This window comes from Seriola dumerili, unplaced genomic scaffold (genome assembly GCF_002260705.1).
Source record: "Seriola dumerili isolate Sdu_G_001 unplaced genomic scaffold, Sdu_1.0 BDQW01000110.1, whole genome shotgun sequence".
NCBI lineage: Eukaryota > Metazoa > Chordata > Actinopteri > Carangiformes > Carangidae > Seriola > Seriola dumerili.
This window is the reverse complement of record NW_019174365.1, coordinates 2,477,135-2,495,768: the sequence shown is the minus strand read 5'-3', so window position 1 is coordinate 2,495,768 and position 18,634 is coordinate 2,477,135. Positions and strand designations below refer to the sequence as shown.

The 18,634-nt window shown below is 41.1% G+C and overlaps 1 protein-coding gene across 2 annotated transcripts in view; it reads left to right on the top strand.

Moving 5' to 3' along the window:
• The window catches only part of rims3 (regulating synaptic membrane exocytosis 3), a 31,954-nt gene that overhangs the window by 707 nt on the left and 12,613 nt on the right, over window positions 1-18,634 (top strand). For both annotated transcript variants that reach the window (XM_022747033.1, XM_022747032.1), the window contains exon 2: window positions 12,765-13,090. In XM_022747033.1, coding sequence (XP_022602754.1) covers window positions 12,826-13,090 — 265 coding nt within the window. In that variant the 5' untranslated portion in view covers window positions 12,765-12,825. The remainder of the gene's footprint in view (window positions 1-12,764; window positions 13,091-18,634) is intronic.

The window sequence follows — 18,634 nt, the reverse complement described above, 5'->3', positions numbered from 1 at the left end:
ATTGATTTAGCCCAAGTAAGGAGAGAATTGAGCCATGCCAGAGGTCAACTGTGTACTTTAGCTGGTTATCTGCATGTGGGAGGTTTGTGTGGGGGGTCAAAGGCGTAAAAAGGTGCCTCAGGATATGTCAGCTATGCGCTGCTGCCCCTTTTTGATTGTGTTTGTTTGTGCGAGCGCATGTGAGCAAGGGTGACAGTAAAAGGGAGGGGGAGGAAGTGAGGGACTGTGGGGGAGAGAATAAGCATATTTTTGAAATGCCTGTCCTCTGCCAGCGTTCAGGTCAAGCCAAGTGCATGCTGAGGTGTGAGATAATATCAGATGGTCGCACGCACATGTATGTACACACACACAACCACACAACAATGTCCGGATCTCAGCTCAAACTGCGTTCCCCACCTGTGGATGGGGGACAGAAACCAGTGCCAGGGCTCCAGAGATTCTGTGTCTTTGGGCTCTTGTGATTTCTCTGAATCTTGCTCAGAAAATCTGTCAATCTTAAAGCTGTTTGAGATTTCTGTCATGTGTAATTGTTGGTGTTAAACAGTGTGTCTGAAGTAGAGTTACTACATTAACCGGCACTAAAGGAGTGGGCTTTCTTCGGCGCTATTTAAGGAGAAAGAGAATAATTATCCATGTGCTTAACTCTTGAAATCCTCTCCTGACTGCTTGATCCTTTGAATAATCCATTGAGACAGAATTGAGACAGTAAAAACTGGAATAGAGACTCAACACTGTGACTTGGAAGGCCATGTATGTATGCAAATAATTCCAATATTTAAATGAAGAAGCCATTTTCCACATATTCCGCATATTATACAAGTAGAAAAGATGGAGAAAGAAAAATGTCATCCCATTTTATGTCCTCAAACAGCTCTCGCAGCTCACATCTCTTGCATTTGTGTCAGAGCTTGGTAGCCACACCCATGCAAATGGGTGTGGCTACCAAGCAGCTTTGAGATGTCGGGCACCCGAGTTCAGAGGGCAGAGAGGTCCTTGCTCTTCTGAAATATTCACCTGAAATATATGTGTATGTGTCTGCGAGTAAATGGGTTTGAGTCTGAGTGGTAGAGAGAGATGCGTCAGATAGTATCAGGTAAGCTGGCTACTCGAAAGGCCAGCCTGACCGTTATGCACTGTATCATCTTCCATCAAAGAGCCTCTGCTCACATTCGCACACACACACATGCCTCAAAATTGATACCTGGAAAAGGGCAACGGCAAAGTCCAGTGCAGCACGCACACAGAGAAACACTCACATATGCACTGACACATCTGACCACACTTCAGATCTATAGCTGGTCCTGGTCGTCTTTGAAATGAAAATAAAATGAAAACAACCGAGCGGCAGAGCAGACACTTGTCATGGTGATGAGCAGGCTTCAGTGTGTGCGTCTGGGTGCATCTTTATATCTGTGTGTTGTTGTACCTGTGGACAAGAATCTGTAATGCACTATTCACAACTAGTATGTATCATCAAAGAGAGTGGCTCTGAGTGGTTGCAAGTGAATAGCTGGTTGGTATTATGCTGCTGGACTTGCTAATCAGACACTATAGTCCTGTATAAGATTATTTTGCACACTCACACTCGGACTGAATTGCATCCAGACAATGGGTTTTGACCTATATTTTTGAAATCAGGTGATCATCCAGTTGGTAGCCAGTATATTTTTTCTAAGCCATGCTGGTCTCTGCAACAGCAGTCCTCAGAAAATCAATTCTACTCAACACCTGATATGTGTTTTAGGCTGCTGCTGGAGCAAAGGTGACCTCCATTATATGCATGTGGGTTACTTGTGTGCGAAACCAAATACCTTTCAAGGAGACAAAAGTCTGCTATTCTTTCTGCTAAAAGAAGTATCTAATAATATGAAAAAAAATGTGTTTGTGTATTTTTCACAGGGTTTTTTTTTGTTCACTTTATTTATAAAATATGCAACCAGCCAAAAAACTTGCGCATCAATGATGCTAATCATGCTTTTTCTCTGATCTATTACAATTTTTTTCATGCATATCACTGGACATTCTGTCTTGCCTGACAGTAGGGCTTTAAATATGGCCATTTAGCAGGATGAAAAAACCCATTTGTTCCAAGAAAATGTCCCTATATGATAAGATAAGATAAGATCTACTCTATTTTCCCTGAGAGGAAATTTGCCTAAGGCCTTCGTGCTAAACATGCAGTCTAAACCCCTTAAAACAACACAAAAAAATGAACACTGTAAAAGATAGAATAAAGAATTCACTATTGCGATAAAGTGATATGTACGCAATTGCCTACATTAGATGCGTTAATATTGGCCGTCTTATAAAATAGAATGTAATAAATAAATGGACATTATAAAAAGGAAGTATGAAGTCATGAAACCATAAAATCCAATTTACAGAGCATAAAAACTACACAAGTCCTGAGTTGAGTTGGTGTTTGTTGAGTAGTTTTAAAGAAGGGGGAAAGATAGCTTGAAACAGTTGTGTAATGTCTTCCTGAAGTAGTTCATATTCAAAGTTTAGAATGTGTGAAGGGTCTTTCAGGATTTTGTGTGCACCTATTAAAGGACTTCATGCACATTTGTAAAATGTACATCATCAAACATTAAAGTCATGTAGGTCATAACCATACATAAACAGTGTTATCAACCTGCATCTGCTGGGATTGAAATTCTGTAAAAGAGAAGAGAAATGATAATAATTAGAAGACCTCTCACTATTGTTATATATTAGAATATCTGTGGTAATTGCAGTCACTTAGCGTAGTTTGTGTTCCTCACAATGGACTGCGTGATAATTGCAACAAGTCATTCTGGAGGAAATCTGGCTTAGTAATTACTTTGTATTTTTAATTTAGACAACATAATTGCACATTATGATTCACAATATTATAATATAATATTACACTTTGGCAAACAAATCAGACTAATTGCATATTGTACCCATAAACACTTATCAGTCTGACAGATCATCCAAACACTCAAACATGCAAGCAAAAAATTAGGTCACATATAAAAGCCTATGATAGAAGTCCTAAAAACATAAGTGGGCAGAGAGATAAATATACAGCTCTTATCTTGTCCTCCCTCAGGATCGGACTATGTTCCAATGCACACATCCCTTCTAGGGGTTTAGAAGTAAATAAGACAGAAAGGCATGCTTTGTTTGACCCAGGCCATGTCCTTACAGGCCCGTTGCAGCCCCAACTCCCCTTAGCACAGCACTACCCGTGCTGTCTAAGCTGGGACTTGGTGATCCGAACATGGTAAGTAGGATGAGATCCCGTGTGTTACTCCGCCCCAGGCTGGCTACCAGCATCCCAGGTGGGATGGAGAAATGGAAGGGGGTGGCTGAGGGGTAGTGAGAGAGATGTCACTGACCACATTAGTCACCAGAGAAAGCAGGCCATGAGTCAGGAAAGCTTCCAGTCTCATCTATCACGCCCCTCTTAACCCACTTTCCTTCTAGCCAAGCCACTCCGCCTTTTTACTTTTCTATTTTCTGCTAGCTCTCCACCCCCCTGCTGCCTACAGAGTAACTTCACCATCCTTCTTTTGGTGGTGATGAAAAGGAGGAGAGGGCGCAAAGAGAATGGTTCAGTGCTGGACAGACTGGTGAGAGATGAGAGCGAGAAGACATTTAGGGTCAAACTTTGTAGTGCACCAAGAGCAACAGCTGGGAATTGGGCTCAAACAACTTTTGCATTTGAAGAAAATAAATAAAATGATTAGAGGGAGTTTGTTTAGTCTGTGTCACTGCAGGGACAAAAAAGAAGATAACATAGAGACAGTGGCAGTGTCTCATTTTCACACCAGATTTCCCATGGTGGTGTGTAGAGAAACCCTGTGAGCTGCTGAGACGGTTGAGGGGCGATAAGTGATGATATCAGAGAGGTCTCACTTCTGCAAAAGGCTGTTGGCTCAAATCCGGGACAAGGTATTTGATTCACTGCTGAGAAGAAAACATTGTGTTGCTAGCTCAGCTGTAGGGGGGATTAGCGTGGAATATAGGGGAAGCCGGGGATGAGTGAATGACCTTTTGAAATGATACTCCACAGGGTAGTGATTTGATAGCTATCATTGTCTGGCTTCATGCCAGCACTTGATAAAGTATTTTCATGTAATTGTTATTGCTATAAACAGGTAAGCACTTACCCTCCAAAAAGTGTGTGTGTGTGTGTGTGTTTTTCCTGTATGTCAGGTTCATGAACTCCAAAAAGAGGTGGAGGGTAAAACAAGCTAAGCTCTGTTGTCTTTTATTATTTATTACTTTATTTAGTACATCTCAGGTTTTATTTACATAGGTTTGGCCATCAGTCGCACATTGTAGACTACACAGTACACACTAAATCAATTACTGAAATTTTGGACTAGATCTCAGCAACTAGTTTGGTGAGTACCACATTTTCATAACCATTAGAAGTGACTGTGATCTAAGTTGTAATAAAACATTATTATCCTTTAATGGTTAAACGTAAAGCTTTTATGTATGTAAATCCATACCAAGCAAATTTTTTGCTCTAATACCAAAATATTAGCAAACAGCACACACATGAATATTTTTTATGCGAACAAAAATAAGCTTGCTGGGTTTTAAACACACAAACATTTGCAGCAATAATATAAAATATTATAAAATATTATTTCCATTGAGAAAAAGATGTTCTTAAAAAGTAGAGTTACAAGTACAGGTTTCATTTAAAAAAAAAACAAAAAAAAAACAATAGTTTACTGGAATATTATTTTAACAACAGGAATTTACAGAACTAGCATCCTGAAGTACTAGCCGTGGTCAATGTTTTGCATGAATGTAAAAGACTATTTTTTTATGAACATGCACATGTTTTTGGTGAATGGTGAACTGAACACATCACTTTGCAGCTGATGAACATGAACGTGACGCTGATGCAACAGAAGGTGGTGGTAATTCACCAAAAAGCCATTTGCCAAATGCCAATAAATATTAGAAGAACAAGAACAGTGTTTTTTACAGCAGCGCCCGGGGGTTTCACAGCACGTCCACTAAAACCATAATCCTGCTTTATGACACATTGTTTAAATGGAAAAACATTTACTCACATTGGTAAAAGTAATCTCTGCCTGTGATCTATAGTAGTATACGGTAACGTGGCAATGATTGGGGGCTGGTGGATGGATTGGGAGGAGGAGGTTCTGCTGACAAAGAATAGCTAGTTCTTGTGAAGTGAAGACTGGCCTTAGTGGATGCCAGTAAGCACAACCGGCAGCTGTTAGTGTCATACTTAATTCAAGCGTGCATTGAATAAGTACTTTAATTAATTTTGGTTTTGTGACAAATGGTTAGTAAAAAAGATGACTGTTATTTGCTTATGATAAGAAGATGTAACAGCTTATTCCCCTGTTTTGTTTACTGCACCATCACCGGTCACAGATGTGTGTTGCATATTTTAACTGAGCATTTCAGTTTTCTGACGGGCTAATTTGACCCTTTAATTGTAGCTCTGATGGACAAAATCTAAACCCTTGCTTCCCTGATGTGGCTCATTCAAACCGATTCATGCAGTTTGTGTGAAAACATGGTGTGACGGATCGGATTTATGTCTGCTGTCACAAGGTGATGTAGAAGGAGTGACTCAATGACTCACCTCATTAAAGATTTTATTGGATAAAAATGGGATTGGGCCAATGGGAGAGGCAAAGTGAAAGCTCCTTATGAACTCCGTTTTCTGTTCATTTCACGCCTGTTAGGGTTTGATTCAGATGTTTGTGTGTGTGTGTGTGTGTGTGTGTATATGTTCTCCAGGCATAATATTGCTCTGCAAAGTGTGAAATAGGAAATTTGTGAATATTTAATGGTGCTGTGACCGTATCTGGTCAGTTTGTTTCTGATGCGCCGAACTCTCTCTCTCTCTCTGACAACGTGATAGTGAAATCTAATCTGTGTCAGAGCTGAGTGTTTTACAGAAGATTTGGATGTAAATTCAAGTTCATCAGCCAAGACATCACTGTCAAGGCTCTCTGTCATTCAATATTTTGTCTCTGTCTTCTGCCACACTCTGGCACATACATTCAGCACAGCATATGTGTGTTTGCACTATGCTGGGTTTCTCTGTGTGTGATTTTGTGTGTGATCCATTTGGCTCTCAGTCGTCCCACAGCCTGGCACTCTTACTGTCGTGTGTGTGTGTGTGTGTGTGTGTGCGCACGCGTGTGTGTGCGCGCGCGCGTGTGTGTGTGTGCGCGCGCGTGTGCGCACGCGTGTGTGGCGGCAAAACCAGCCTTCTGTTTTCTCGCCTTAAGAGACCCCTTATAATCAGAGAGATACATCAGACGCACACCAGGCCAAACACAATTGCAGCAGGCACCATACAGTATCATAACCTGGGAAGTTTCCATGGTAGCCTCAGCAGGAAGTGCATTACAGCTCTTGCCTGACCTTGCTCACTGCCGGTGTGATGTAAAACATGCAAACAAAATGTACAGATGTACACAAATATGACGTGAAACCCTCACCGATTTGATCTTTTCAAACGTGTTCCTTTGTCGTGTTCTCACACCAGAGTTTTTCAGCTTTAACTGATAATTTTCAAAACCATGCTTTTAAATACAGTATGTTCATTATATTGCATGTACTGTACCCTGTAGTTTAGGTTTTGATACCAATTGCCTGGGAGAAATGAAACAAGCAGACTTGGCCTGTAACAAAAATATCAAATCTTTTAATTTAATTAAAAATACGCTATCATGTTTCAGGCAGGGTGACCTTTATCAAATTAAGAGGGACATTCTTCATGCTAAACACATGACATTCAGGTAACCACACATGACAACTCAATAGTCAAGACAGCTCATTCAATAAGATAAAAATTGTGATTATTTGGAATTTTTAGATATCTGATGAATTTTCACTGATAACAAATGATGACCAACAGAAAAATTACTGACAGACATTTTTGTCTATTTATTTATTTACTGCAGTTAATTTAGCTGTGATTCAGCTCATTTCACCCTTTACTGTCTCACATGGGAAATGTGGCTTGCACCAGACAAAAACACTTGGCAAATACACATCCAGTCTCGTCCAGCAACAAACACAAAAAAATGATCAACTAGAAGCAGTAGTATAAGTAATAAGTGTATTCAATGAGTAAAAACTGATTAAAAAATAAGTTAAAACAATTAATGACAACAAGTTAAAAATGACAATAAGACAGATTTTACTGTTTGTTGGTTCAAATTTGTTCAGATCTTTTATTTGCATGACTTACCTTGGCTTCATATTGTTCGTTTCCTGACAAGACACTCAGACCCACAGTATCTCTTTACCATCTACTTTGCAGCTAAATTGTAGGTTAATTAAGAGAGCAGCAGTGGCAGTGTGGCCTGCATACCAGAGAGCAACTTTAAAGAGACCATTAATGGGAGCGCTCAGCCATATCTAATTACAAGGTTGTGGCATTTGTGTTTATGGGAGAAACTGAAAGGAGAGATCATGTTTTCACTCCTGTGCTCCTCTGCATCACCTTTACAAGTAAATTATACTGACTGTAGACAGTCAAGCTGGGCTGAAACACACTGAAGTTCATGCTTTGGTCCTCTACACTGTAGCTTGCAAAGTGTTTTCTGCTAGAAAGTTTTAAATCAAAGCATACTCCAACCACTCGGGGCATTTGCTGGTGCTTTTTTGGCTTTTCCAGTTTAATCTGTGAAATATTAATATCTAACTATGTCCGTCTTTGCATCTTACTGAACTTAACATTTTCCTTACACCCCCCCCCAATCTGGATTTTTCTTGCTTTCAAACACTGACAGTAAAAAAACATTTAGAGGCCAGATCTTACACGGCAGGCGTCGGCGTGGGATGGAGAAGGGTGCTGTCGAGGTGCGGAGGAGGAGCTGATAGTCACCAGGCTGGGTGGTTGGGGGAGTGGGGGGGGCAATTTGCTGACGGGAGGAGAAATAAATGAGCTCTCAGATGAGAAGTTAGAGAGCACAGAGACATATGGCAGGGGAGCTGTCTAGCACAGAGATGAAGATAGATGGGCTCCATGTCTACCTTTAGGTCCAGTAAAACACTGTGTGGGGACGGGTACATGGTGGCATCCTCAACACTGACACTACAGATTTTACAGATTGAAAGACTTGTAAACGCACTTGTAGGTTTGGTGATTGTTTTAATTCAAACCCTATTCATATTTAGCAGTTAGATACCGTCCGCACAGTGGTAAGAAAACATAAGTGAACCCTTTGGAATTCTCTTTATTCATGTAAAGATTTGTCCTGAAGCTTGGTCAGAGTCCAAGTTAAAATTATAAACAAATGCAATCTATTTTAACTTATACCACAATCATGATATTGTTCTTGTCCATACTAAAAACATTCAAATATTAACAGTGAAGGCTGGAAAAAGCATGTGAACACCTCGGCTAATGGCATTAACAAAAGCTAACTGGAGTCAGGAGTTGTCAAACCTGGAGTCCAGTCAATCACACAAGATTGGACATGTGGGTTAGAGCTGCTGTGACTATGAAAAACACATTAAACAACACAATTAATATTTTGAGTTTGCTGTTCACAAGAAGCATGTTGATGTGAACCATGCCTTCGCAAAAAAAGAGATCTCATGAAGAAGTAAAATCGTGGGGGGAAAATGAACCTCCAGGTTTACCAAGATATCTTGCAGGATAATGTCAGAATGTCTGTCCACCTCTTGAAGCTCATTAGAAATTGGGTGATGCAGCAGGAAAAAGCAGGACAATGACCCTAAACATCAAAGTAAATGTAATACAGAAAGACCTGAAGAGATGCTCACACCGGACATCCTAAGAATATGTCTGAACTGCAGCAGCGCTGTAGGAAGAATGCTCCAAAATTCCTCCTGAACATTGTGCAGGTCTGATCAGCAGCTACTGGAAGAGCTTGTTTGAGGTTACTGTTGCCAAATGAGGTTCGACCAGTTATTAAATCCGAGGGTTTACTTACTTTTTACTATTTTTCTTGCCACTGTACATATAGCTTCAAATGTTTCTGTTTTTCTTAACTTCGTATTGACAAGGCTGCTCCATTCCCCACATCAAATAAAATATTCAGGCTTGATTTATAAGCTACGGAGTATACCGCATAAGATAAGAAACTCTTAAAAAGTTGAAAAATGCTGTCTTAAAGGCACACACAAAAACTCAAAAATAGCTGTGCTAAAATATGATTGGGAAACTGCAGTACTCAGAATCGTAATTTCAACTTTTTCAACTGATTCTGCTGCCCAAGAATACATACTTCATAGTTAGAAAAGGGATGCTTACTCACTGTTCCAGAACTTTTAACTGCATCAAGCTGTCTTATAGGTCAAAAGCTCCACAACTTCAACAGGAAGTAGAAGTTGAGTCAAGATAATATAGGTCATTTTTCTTAGCCTTCAACACTGATCATTAAAAAAATAATTCATATGGATATTCTCTAACTAGCTGCCACTAATGCTCATCAATGACTGCGTTTTACAGTTTCTCGTACAACAACCGAAGTCTAAAAGCAACAACTTGTGGTTTTATGGGGGGGGGGGTTTATGTGCGGGACAAGTCTTCTCTTTTCGCAGTGAGGTTACTAGGCAACCAGCTGAGACTTCCGGAGGGGCTGGTAGGTGGATTTTAATAGTTATGGACAGAGCCAGTTTAGCTGTTTCCCCCTGCTTCCAGCCTTTATCTTACGTTGAGCTCAGCTAACTGTCTCTAATTGGCTCTAGCTTCATAGCGTAAGTAAGCAAGTAAGCATATTTCACAAAATGTTGAACTATTCCTTTAACTGGATGAATCTCTCTATGTCAAACTCGCAACTAAGCAATAAAACTTTAGCTCTGCGGATATGAAACCAGTACACTTATCAATGTCACTTGTCAGTGTAGTTCTCCTCCGGGTCTCCTCCGAAACATATATATAGTACACTTCAGTTCATCCACACCCACAGTTCAGTGCGCGCACACACACACACACACACACACACACATACAGGCAGGGGATCTCATCATTAAGAGGGAAAGAGAAATGGATGCATGTCTCAGTTGTTGTCACTATCAGTGTCATATTCATCTCCTTCTCTTGTCTTCACTCCATTATTCCCACAGATCAGGCCCCAGCTTCCTGCAGTATTTTTCTCTGTGTCCATTCATTATGAAGCACGCTCTCCTCCGACATTTCTCCCCGTCCTCTTTCCTCCCTCACTCGTTCTGCTCCATTCTCATCGCTCACTTGTTCTCTGTCCTCATGCCTCTCTGAAAGCAGAAATTTTTATTCTGTTTATCTCCCTTCTCTCGCAGCCTTCACTATCCCTCCCCTATCCTCATTTTCTCTTGCTCTGCTTGCTGTGCGTTCAGCCCCCCCCCCCAGAGACCCAGAGAGGACTGCACATGGACTGGAATAGAAAACAGAGGGAAGAGAGAGAACGGGAATAAGAGAGGGGAAGAAAATAAGGGCATATACACTCACCTGAATTTCAGGTTTCAAGGCCCTACCTCCCTATCTCTCCTTCTTTCTTTGCACTCAGTTCCCTTTTCCAGTCATAACGAATGTCCCTGCAGAAGCTCTGTACAAAGCATGCAGTCTTCCCTCCTCCTCCTTGGCAATTATTATGATTTTCATTGCAAAATGTCAAAATTTGCCTTTTGCTGCATCAGTTCATAGTTCTTCAATAGCAGCTCAGTTATTGTGGTAAGACGGAATGCATTGCTTCAAAAAGTGCTGGTCAGCAAAGTTTTTTAAGCATTAAAGCATTGTGGTTATGTTGGTGTCACAAAGCAGGGCAATAATGGTGGTTTTTACTGAGACATTGGAGGCACAGTACATTTACATTTGAGTCTTCAATTCTAAACATGTATTAAGGGCAAATTCACTGTACTTTATATGTATTATTTATGATTTCCAGCTACGGCAGTGAGTGTTTTAGTAGAATAATGAATTTGTACATCATTCCCTGTGATCTCTGGCTGAGTGCAGTTTGTAAAATTAATGTCTTTTAGCCAGATGCTGCTAGTTGGTTGGTCTGCACATTGGTCCAGACTGAAATATCTTTTGGGTGGACTACTCTAAAATTTTGTAGGGATTCATGGTCCCCAGATGTTGAATCCCACTGATTTTGATGATCCCCTGATCATCAGGTCAAAATATTAGTTTGTCCAGTACTTTGGTTTATGACCAGATACAGCGTTAGCTGTACGCATGCTAATGCTAACTAGCAGCGTTAGCATGCTAACATGCCAAGCTAAGATTTTGAACATGGTAAACATTGTACCTGCTAAACATCAGCATGATAGCATTGTCATTGTGAGCATGACTAGCATTTGCATTTAGCTGAAATCACTGCTATACAACCTCACAGAGTTTCTAGCATGGTTGGAGACTTTTAGTCTAGTTAAAATGGTCATGCATATGATGTTGTCAGGGTGATGAAGCATGTTTACCAACTTAGCTGGACTAGCCATAAAGAAAGAGCACTTATTAAATAGGTTCTGAGACAGCAAAAGACTGCATTGCTGTACTTTCTGTGTAAAAAGGTGAGAGGAAAAAGAAAAAAAGTGATAGCAGGGGATAAACCAAGAGAGAAAGCAGGTAGAAAGAGAAGAGGAGTAGTGAATAAAGGGAATATTAAAAAGGAGCATGGAAGCATGATGTTGGCCACAGTAGTTCTACATATTTCATGTGCCCTTGGGCTGTCGGTTTAGCCTCAGTATCATCACTCTGATGTTAAGAGAGAAGGAAAGGTGAGAAGGAGAGGAGTGAAGGGGAGAAGACCAGGTGATCGAGAGAGATATGCTGTGAAAGAGATGCCAAATAATAATAATAGGCCATTTTTTTTACTGAAGACATTTTCACATTATTGAGTGTAGGAAAAGCTCAGTGTAAATAGATAGAATTAAAAATGGCTGAATTCTGTTTAGCAGCTTTGGTTTCAGGCTGCTGGTATTGCTCATGCTGGCTCACTGTCATGCTGTCATGGCTTACTAGGACACCCTGAATAGAACTGATTTGTTGTTATTGTTTTTAGTTTTTAGGAACATCTGTGCTTTTCCTTCTATGATAAGTCAAACTGTCTGCTGTGAGAGGCCTATAATGAGAGTTTGAACCTCCGCAGGCAAAGGCTGCTGCGTCCATCGGTTTGATATTACAAAGTTTATCAAAGTTCAGCAAGTGTATGCGCACACACTGGTATCCTCTGAGGATACGGCCAACCAGTGATGATTTGAGCTGCAGAGTTTATCATCTGTCACTGTTTAAGGTCAGACATGAAATAAGGTTCCAAAAAACAATACACGAGACAAATACCAGCTGACAGGGTCACCCCTCAACAGCAGGCCAGTCCTGACGTGTGTGTGTGTGTGTGTGTGTGTGTGTGTGTGTGTGTGTGACTGGAGATATTTCTTAACTCACTTGAACAGTGTGCTGCCATCTGCACTGTCCTCACTTGCTGACCTTTATGTTCTTTGTTTTCTCAGTTAGCAAAACCATTGGAGATCAGAAAGACTTTTTCAGAGCTTTTCTCTTTTTATTTGGCTTTTATAGTGTAGGAAGTCATTTCTGCTGCCCTTGCAATAAGTGGAGAATTTAATTGAAAACCAAACTGTGGTTGAAATTTAAACTCAGTGTCCTTCAGCCCTGGAGAGCTACTGCAGCTGGAAGACAAGCTATTATACTATATTTCATCAGACATGCTTTTTATTTGAGCTGTTCTCCCCCTCCCATCTTCAACCTCCAGTCTGTACTTCTACCCTCACTTTATCATCCTTTTTTGTCCTCTCTCATCTTTTTTCCTCAGCCCCGGTCCAACTGTCCGGTCCTCCCCTCCCAGCCCATCGGCCCTCCTGTCCAGCGGGACCATGATGCTAAGCAGCTCTGTGGAGGTGCCCAGCCCGGGCGGGATGAGCGGCCTCAGCGGGTTGAGTGCAGCAGCCCGGAACGTGGTGCGCTCCTCCAGCATCTCGGGGGCCATGTACAGCCTGGAAAAGAGTCCTGGCAGCGGCGGCCCGGACTCTGGATCTTTGGCTGGCAACAAGAAGCGGCGCTCCAGTCTGGGCGCCAAGATGGTGGCCATTGTGGGGTTGTCGCAGTGGAGCAAGAGCACGCAGCAACTCAACCAGCAAGGTCAGTTTCGAGTTTGAAATGCTTTTGTTGGATGCAAACTCTGAAATAGACTTTTTCCCACTCTGTATTTCTTCTCATTTCATTTCTGTCTTTTCATTAGTTCTGTATGCAAATTTCTTACATCTAATTCTCTTTATCCCAAGATATTTTTCTTTTCTCCCTTTTCCCCATTGTCACCATTTCAGCTAGGTCAATGAGACTTCAAACTCTCTTTGTTCCTTCTCCTTCTTCCGTTCTTCTCATTCTCAGCTTCCACGGTTTTCCTCTCCCTTGTCCTCGTTCTCTTTTTCCTCTGTCTTCTCTCTCCTTGGCCTCACTTTGCTTTTCTTTCTTTAATCCTAGTTTCTAAAGTTTGTGGATATCAATCATCTGTTTCAAATTGGGTTTAGATTTCAAGCTGCAAATCATATTTTATTTCCAAATGAAGACAGATTTTTTTAATAGGTAAGATCTTTAGTCATCTTTAGCCTCCTGGCTCAGTTTTAAGATTACAAAATATTCCACGTGCCTTTTAAAATTATTAAATGCTTTTCCGCTGCAGTTAAATTGTTAAAGTCAATACTAATACTGATCTAACACAACAGTGATTGTTTTAGTGTATGCACAATAACATTAGCATAATCCACTCCAAAGGGTTTTTGGTAGTGCGCTGCCTCAGTTCTAATGCCTATAATACTATAATATGTTATTCAACAAGCTCTCAGTGGCTTTACCTTTTGTGGTATTATCATTGTAATGAGTCCTTTTTAAAAGGTTGCAGCACCGTTTTGAGCATCATTGTGTGCTGAACTCTGAAGTGGGTTTTCTGCAGTAGCAGCTAGTATGCACGGTGGCTGTAAGGCAATGATAGTGGCGTTATGTTCTAATAAGTCTCCTGTAGGGCATAATTACAGATACTGTGCAGCTGCAACAAAAGTCTTTCTCTCTTTGCGCCTCAGTGGCAAACACAAACCCACTCTCTCCTAGTGGGTAATAGGAAAAACATGTCACACACTGAGACTTGGTAAAGGCTGAGAGGCAGGGCCAGGAGGGCCAGAGGATGCAACTCATTTCAATGCAGTGAATATTTTCTCCATTCTTCTTCTGTCTGCCGAAGAAACATGTTGTTCATCCCTCCACATCCTTCTGAGCACATTCTGTTTCTCCTTCCAGTACACTGAACTGCAACCTTTTCAGAACAGTGTGTCCGTGACTGCACGTGTCTTTCTGCTTCCCTGCGCACTTTGTGGTTCAACAGCATGTGTATCTTAATTCTGCGAAGATGTTGAGTTGTATTGCAAGAGCTCTATTGCAAGGCTTTTCTTTGTGTGGTGAGCTGAGTACCTTTTGAAATGTATCAACACTGTTACCATTAGCATATCTCTCTGTACTGAGACTAGAATTATACTTCTTCAGTTTCTTAATTTGAGGTGTATATAAACATTATTTTATTTAAAAATTGATTATCGATGTAGCTGTGAACATTTTTTTTTTGTTTAGCAAAAATCCCAAAAATGTATTTATGATAATAAACTGAATTTCTTTAGGTTTTTAAACCACTGATGGTTGTTAATCAAGAAAATAATCAGCAGATAATTGAGAACAAACACAATCGTTAATTAAAGCACAAAATTACACAAAAATACACAGTCCAGTGTGACAGGGCGACATTATAGCTACTATCCAACAAACTAACACAATAAATATTAGGGGTGTAACGATTCTGAAACTGAGACCAAAACAACATCCACCATCTTGTGTACCGATACTGGAAGACAGAACTTCGAACTGCGGTAAAAGGAGGGTTAGTTAAATTAGCTTAAGATGGATAATAACAATGACAAAAAAAAAAAAAAGATGATAATGAAAGTGTGAATTTATTTCATACATGTTCTCATGCCAGCTCTGACGTGGTCACCATATAACTAATAGGCAGTGTACACAGGGACACACATAGTCCTTCACATGCACACACAATCTCCTAAATCCTGGATCATTATCCTGTATCATTACCTGTTTTTGGCATCCATCAGTACACACACACAGAAAGAGCTCAGTGCGCTCAGGCACAGCTGACACTTGTCTGACACAGGCTGAGCTGTCGATACTTTCACCACAGGGGCTTTCATGTCTCTGCGTATGTGGTGATGAGGAGAGCACAATGGAGGAGAAAGTGTGGATGAGGGAGGCTAGGAGGGGCTGAGGATGTAGAGAAGAGGAAGGGGAGACGAGGGGTGTGTCTAAATTTAGATGTTCTCAGCTGCCAGAGGAACACATCGCGCCTGGAACAAAAACACACTATCATGCACTGCTTCTTCTTCTTCTTCCATCCATACCGCATCTCTCCTTACTATAGCAGCACCATTGTCAGCTCCACCTACATGATAGTTTCCTCTTGGTCACAACAGGTTATGTGATGCACACCTGCCTCTGATGAACTGAGCTTGAGAATGAAACATAACTGAACAGCTCAGTATCAACCTTGATCCTGACCTTATCAGCCAAACAGTATCAATCTAATGTTTTCAATTCTGCTCCATATATTTAATGCCATGAGCTAATTTTGATGCGTTAAGCCACTGCTGCTCATTATGCCTTGCATGTGCCTCACAATAAATGTATACATTTTAATGTGAGTGCAGTGGTAGCCACCATCCAATCTTTCTAAAATGCATTCTTAGCACTTATTAACAGTGGTTTCTTGCAAAGCATGGACACAGCACATAATTAAAGGAACAATTTTTTTTTAAGTTTTGTTGTTGCTACATAGCCAGCGTTAGCATTAACAGTTTATTAACTGTTTACTGACCAGTAAACCAGCTTTTAGCTTTTCTCCTGGAGGCAAACAAGGTTGTTTACTCAGTGACCCAGTGAGACATAATTGGTCTGCCCTAATCTGTTGTTTTCAATGCCTCATAATTTACACCAGCTAGAGGCAAAAAGTGGGGTGCATATAATTAGACAGGTGACTGACACTGACGGACAGACTGACAGAAGGTCACACAGACAGACGGGCAGAGTGACAGGCAAACATTCCTCACTGCTTGGTCAAGTTCGATTAAGGTCGTCTCTGTGCTCCTTCCTGGCGGTCATTAATCGCCCAATCGGCCCGCTGTCAGTGCTCCATGTTCCCAGTGACAAATGCATTGATTGGATGATGGGGTGGGTTGGCCCAGGTGCTGGCCCCCTGCTTCACTTGGTTGGTTACCTAATAGCCAACAAGCCACAGGTTGAATTGGTCCCCAGAGAAGAGGGAATGTGTAGGGGAAGTAAATTTGGGACTTTGGGTGCAGGAATGGCAAAAAGAAATGGAAATTAGAAAGGAAAACCAAGGCAAACGTATCATCTATTGATTGACATTTTAGAACTTTTAATATCAAAAAACGTAAGCACTGAGGAAGTGACTTGGCACTGAGGTGGGTGATAGGGACACAAAGATGTAAAAAAAAAAAAAAAAAAAGACAAAGTGAATGGAGACAGCAGGAGAATATGTCAGCGTCTCACCATTAAAGCGCTATTAGGAGGTAATGTGGTTATGGTGTTGTTATTGTGTCAGAGTTTCTGCAGGGTATGTTCTAGCCGTGCCCCATTTTGTGAATTGGATCTAGTCAATTCTTTTCTAGTTAACTATCAGCAGAATCTGTCCATGTAAGATCTTATGCAAGCCAGGTAATGTTCTTGTAGATGTGTCCAAGCAAGAATTGGTTGTTATTTTTTAAAATAACATCATTTCCAAACAAAAAAACAGCCGATGGTCAGTGTTTCCTGGAAAATAGATGTTTAGACTATTTGAAAATAAGAACTGCTGTTTTGTATTTCAAAGTGCAGCTGTTATCTCTCCAAAATTATAAAAGCCTATGTCATCTGAGGGTCTTAGTGGGCTTAGGACTTTTGGGAACTTTGGCTTGAAAACTGTTCAGTGATCTTGCCTTTTACAGTAGTCATCATTAGGGGTGTAACAACACAATCTGCTCACAGCATTTAGTTCGATAAACACCGCAGGGTTCATGGTTTGATACAATATTTGCAACAAGGATGGAATGAAAACAAACTGTCACTCACTTTGTATGTTCAGGGTGAATTCTTTGTGTACCCCTGGCTTCCATCAGGCTTTCACCAGTGGTGGTCATACAGTCACTTGAGACTCCTCCTGCATGACAAGAATCTACTGATGGCAGCTCCTTGTAGTTTCCAAAACAGAAACATCATTAAGGGGTGGTGGTATTAGGGCCACACCCATCCCCCTGACCTGGAAGGGCCGGTGTGCTGTCTGTTGTCAGGCACTTTACCTGAGACCAATCCAGCTTTAACCTGCTGGAATAGCTCTCAAGATTTTTCAGACACACAAGCTTTAATGAAAGCAAAGAATCACTGTCCAAAATTGTTTTGAGTGCAGAATGTGAAATGAGTAAAAAGAGTAAATGTCTGACCTGAGTGGATGATTCTATGTCTAAAATAGGATAAGGACATTTTAAAGACAGTAGCCTTGTCAACAGCAGCTGAGACCTCTGACAGTTCTAAGTGTTAATGATGCCATCTAATTGTGCCCTCTGGTGTCCACTTTATAGCTCAGATCCACTTTTTATAGTGTTCCACAGTGCTGCAAAATATTGTGGCATGTCTAGTCCAGATTAATATCCAGCTGACCTGTCTCTGCACTTATTTGCCAAAGATAACCATGTGAATAAAGGCGTTAACGTTGGAGATGTAACAAAATAGAGATGTAGAACACCAATAAAATACAGACAGCAGAGAGGATACGGTTAGAGAAGTTCCTTCAGGTGGTAACAATCTAGTACAAAACAGTGTCATATAAGGTGTTTGTCCATGTTTAGATCCCTCTAGATCCTTGATACAGGCTGTTTCCATGCGTTCCTAGATATAATCTATGTTTTTCTTTTATAATGCATCTCGGTTTTCCATTCATAGCCCTAACTCCCACTGTCATTGTCTCATTATTCTTAGTTTTGTAACAGGCGAGTGTTGGGGATGGCATTTTGGTTCTGTCTGTGTTCTATTTATTACCTGCTATTATTAGTACCAGTGTGGAGAAAACACACACACACACACACACACACACACACACACACACACACACACACACACACACACACACACACACACACAAAAGCAGTTTCCCAGGTTTAATGGGTGACTCACTCCTCCGCTGAACACTGTCTTAGCTCCTGAGCAGGTTTATCCACGACTGTGAAAACAGAGCTAGCAGAGCAGCTCCCAGTACACTGTCAGTCTGCATGGAGGGATGTGGCTTGCAGAGAAACAAGCGCCACTGATGAGATGCAGTGCACCAGGAGAGTTAGATTAAAGGAAACCAGGCATGGATGTGTGTCTGTTTTTGGTGAGCGTCCCAGTGAAAGGCTTCAGCTCCAAGCCACCTCCTCCAGCTTATATATACAGTATAAAGCGTGTGTGTGTGTGTGCGTGTGTGCGCGCGCGTGCATGTTAGGTGTGTTTGGCTGGTGCACATTCACACTCAATCACCTCACTCTTTTCTGCTCCATTTAGCTCTCTCAACCCACTCAACACCCATCCTCTTCTTTTCTC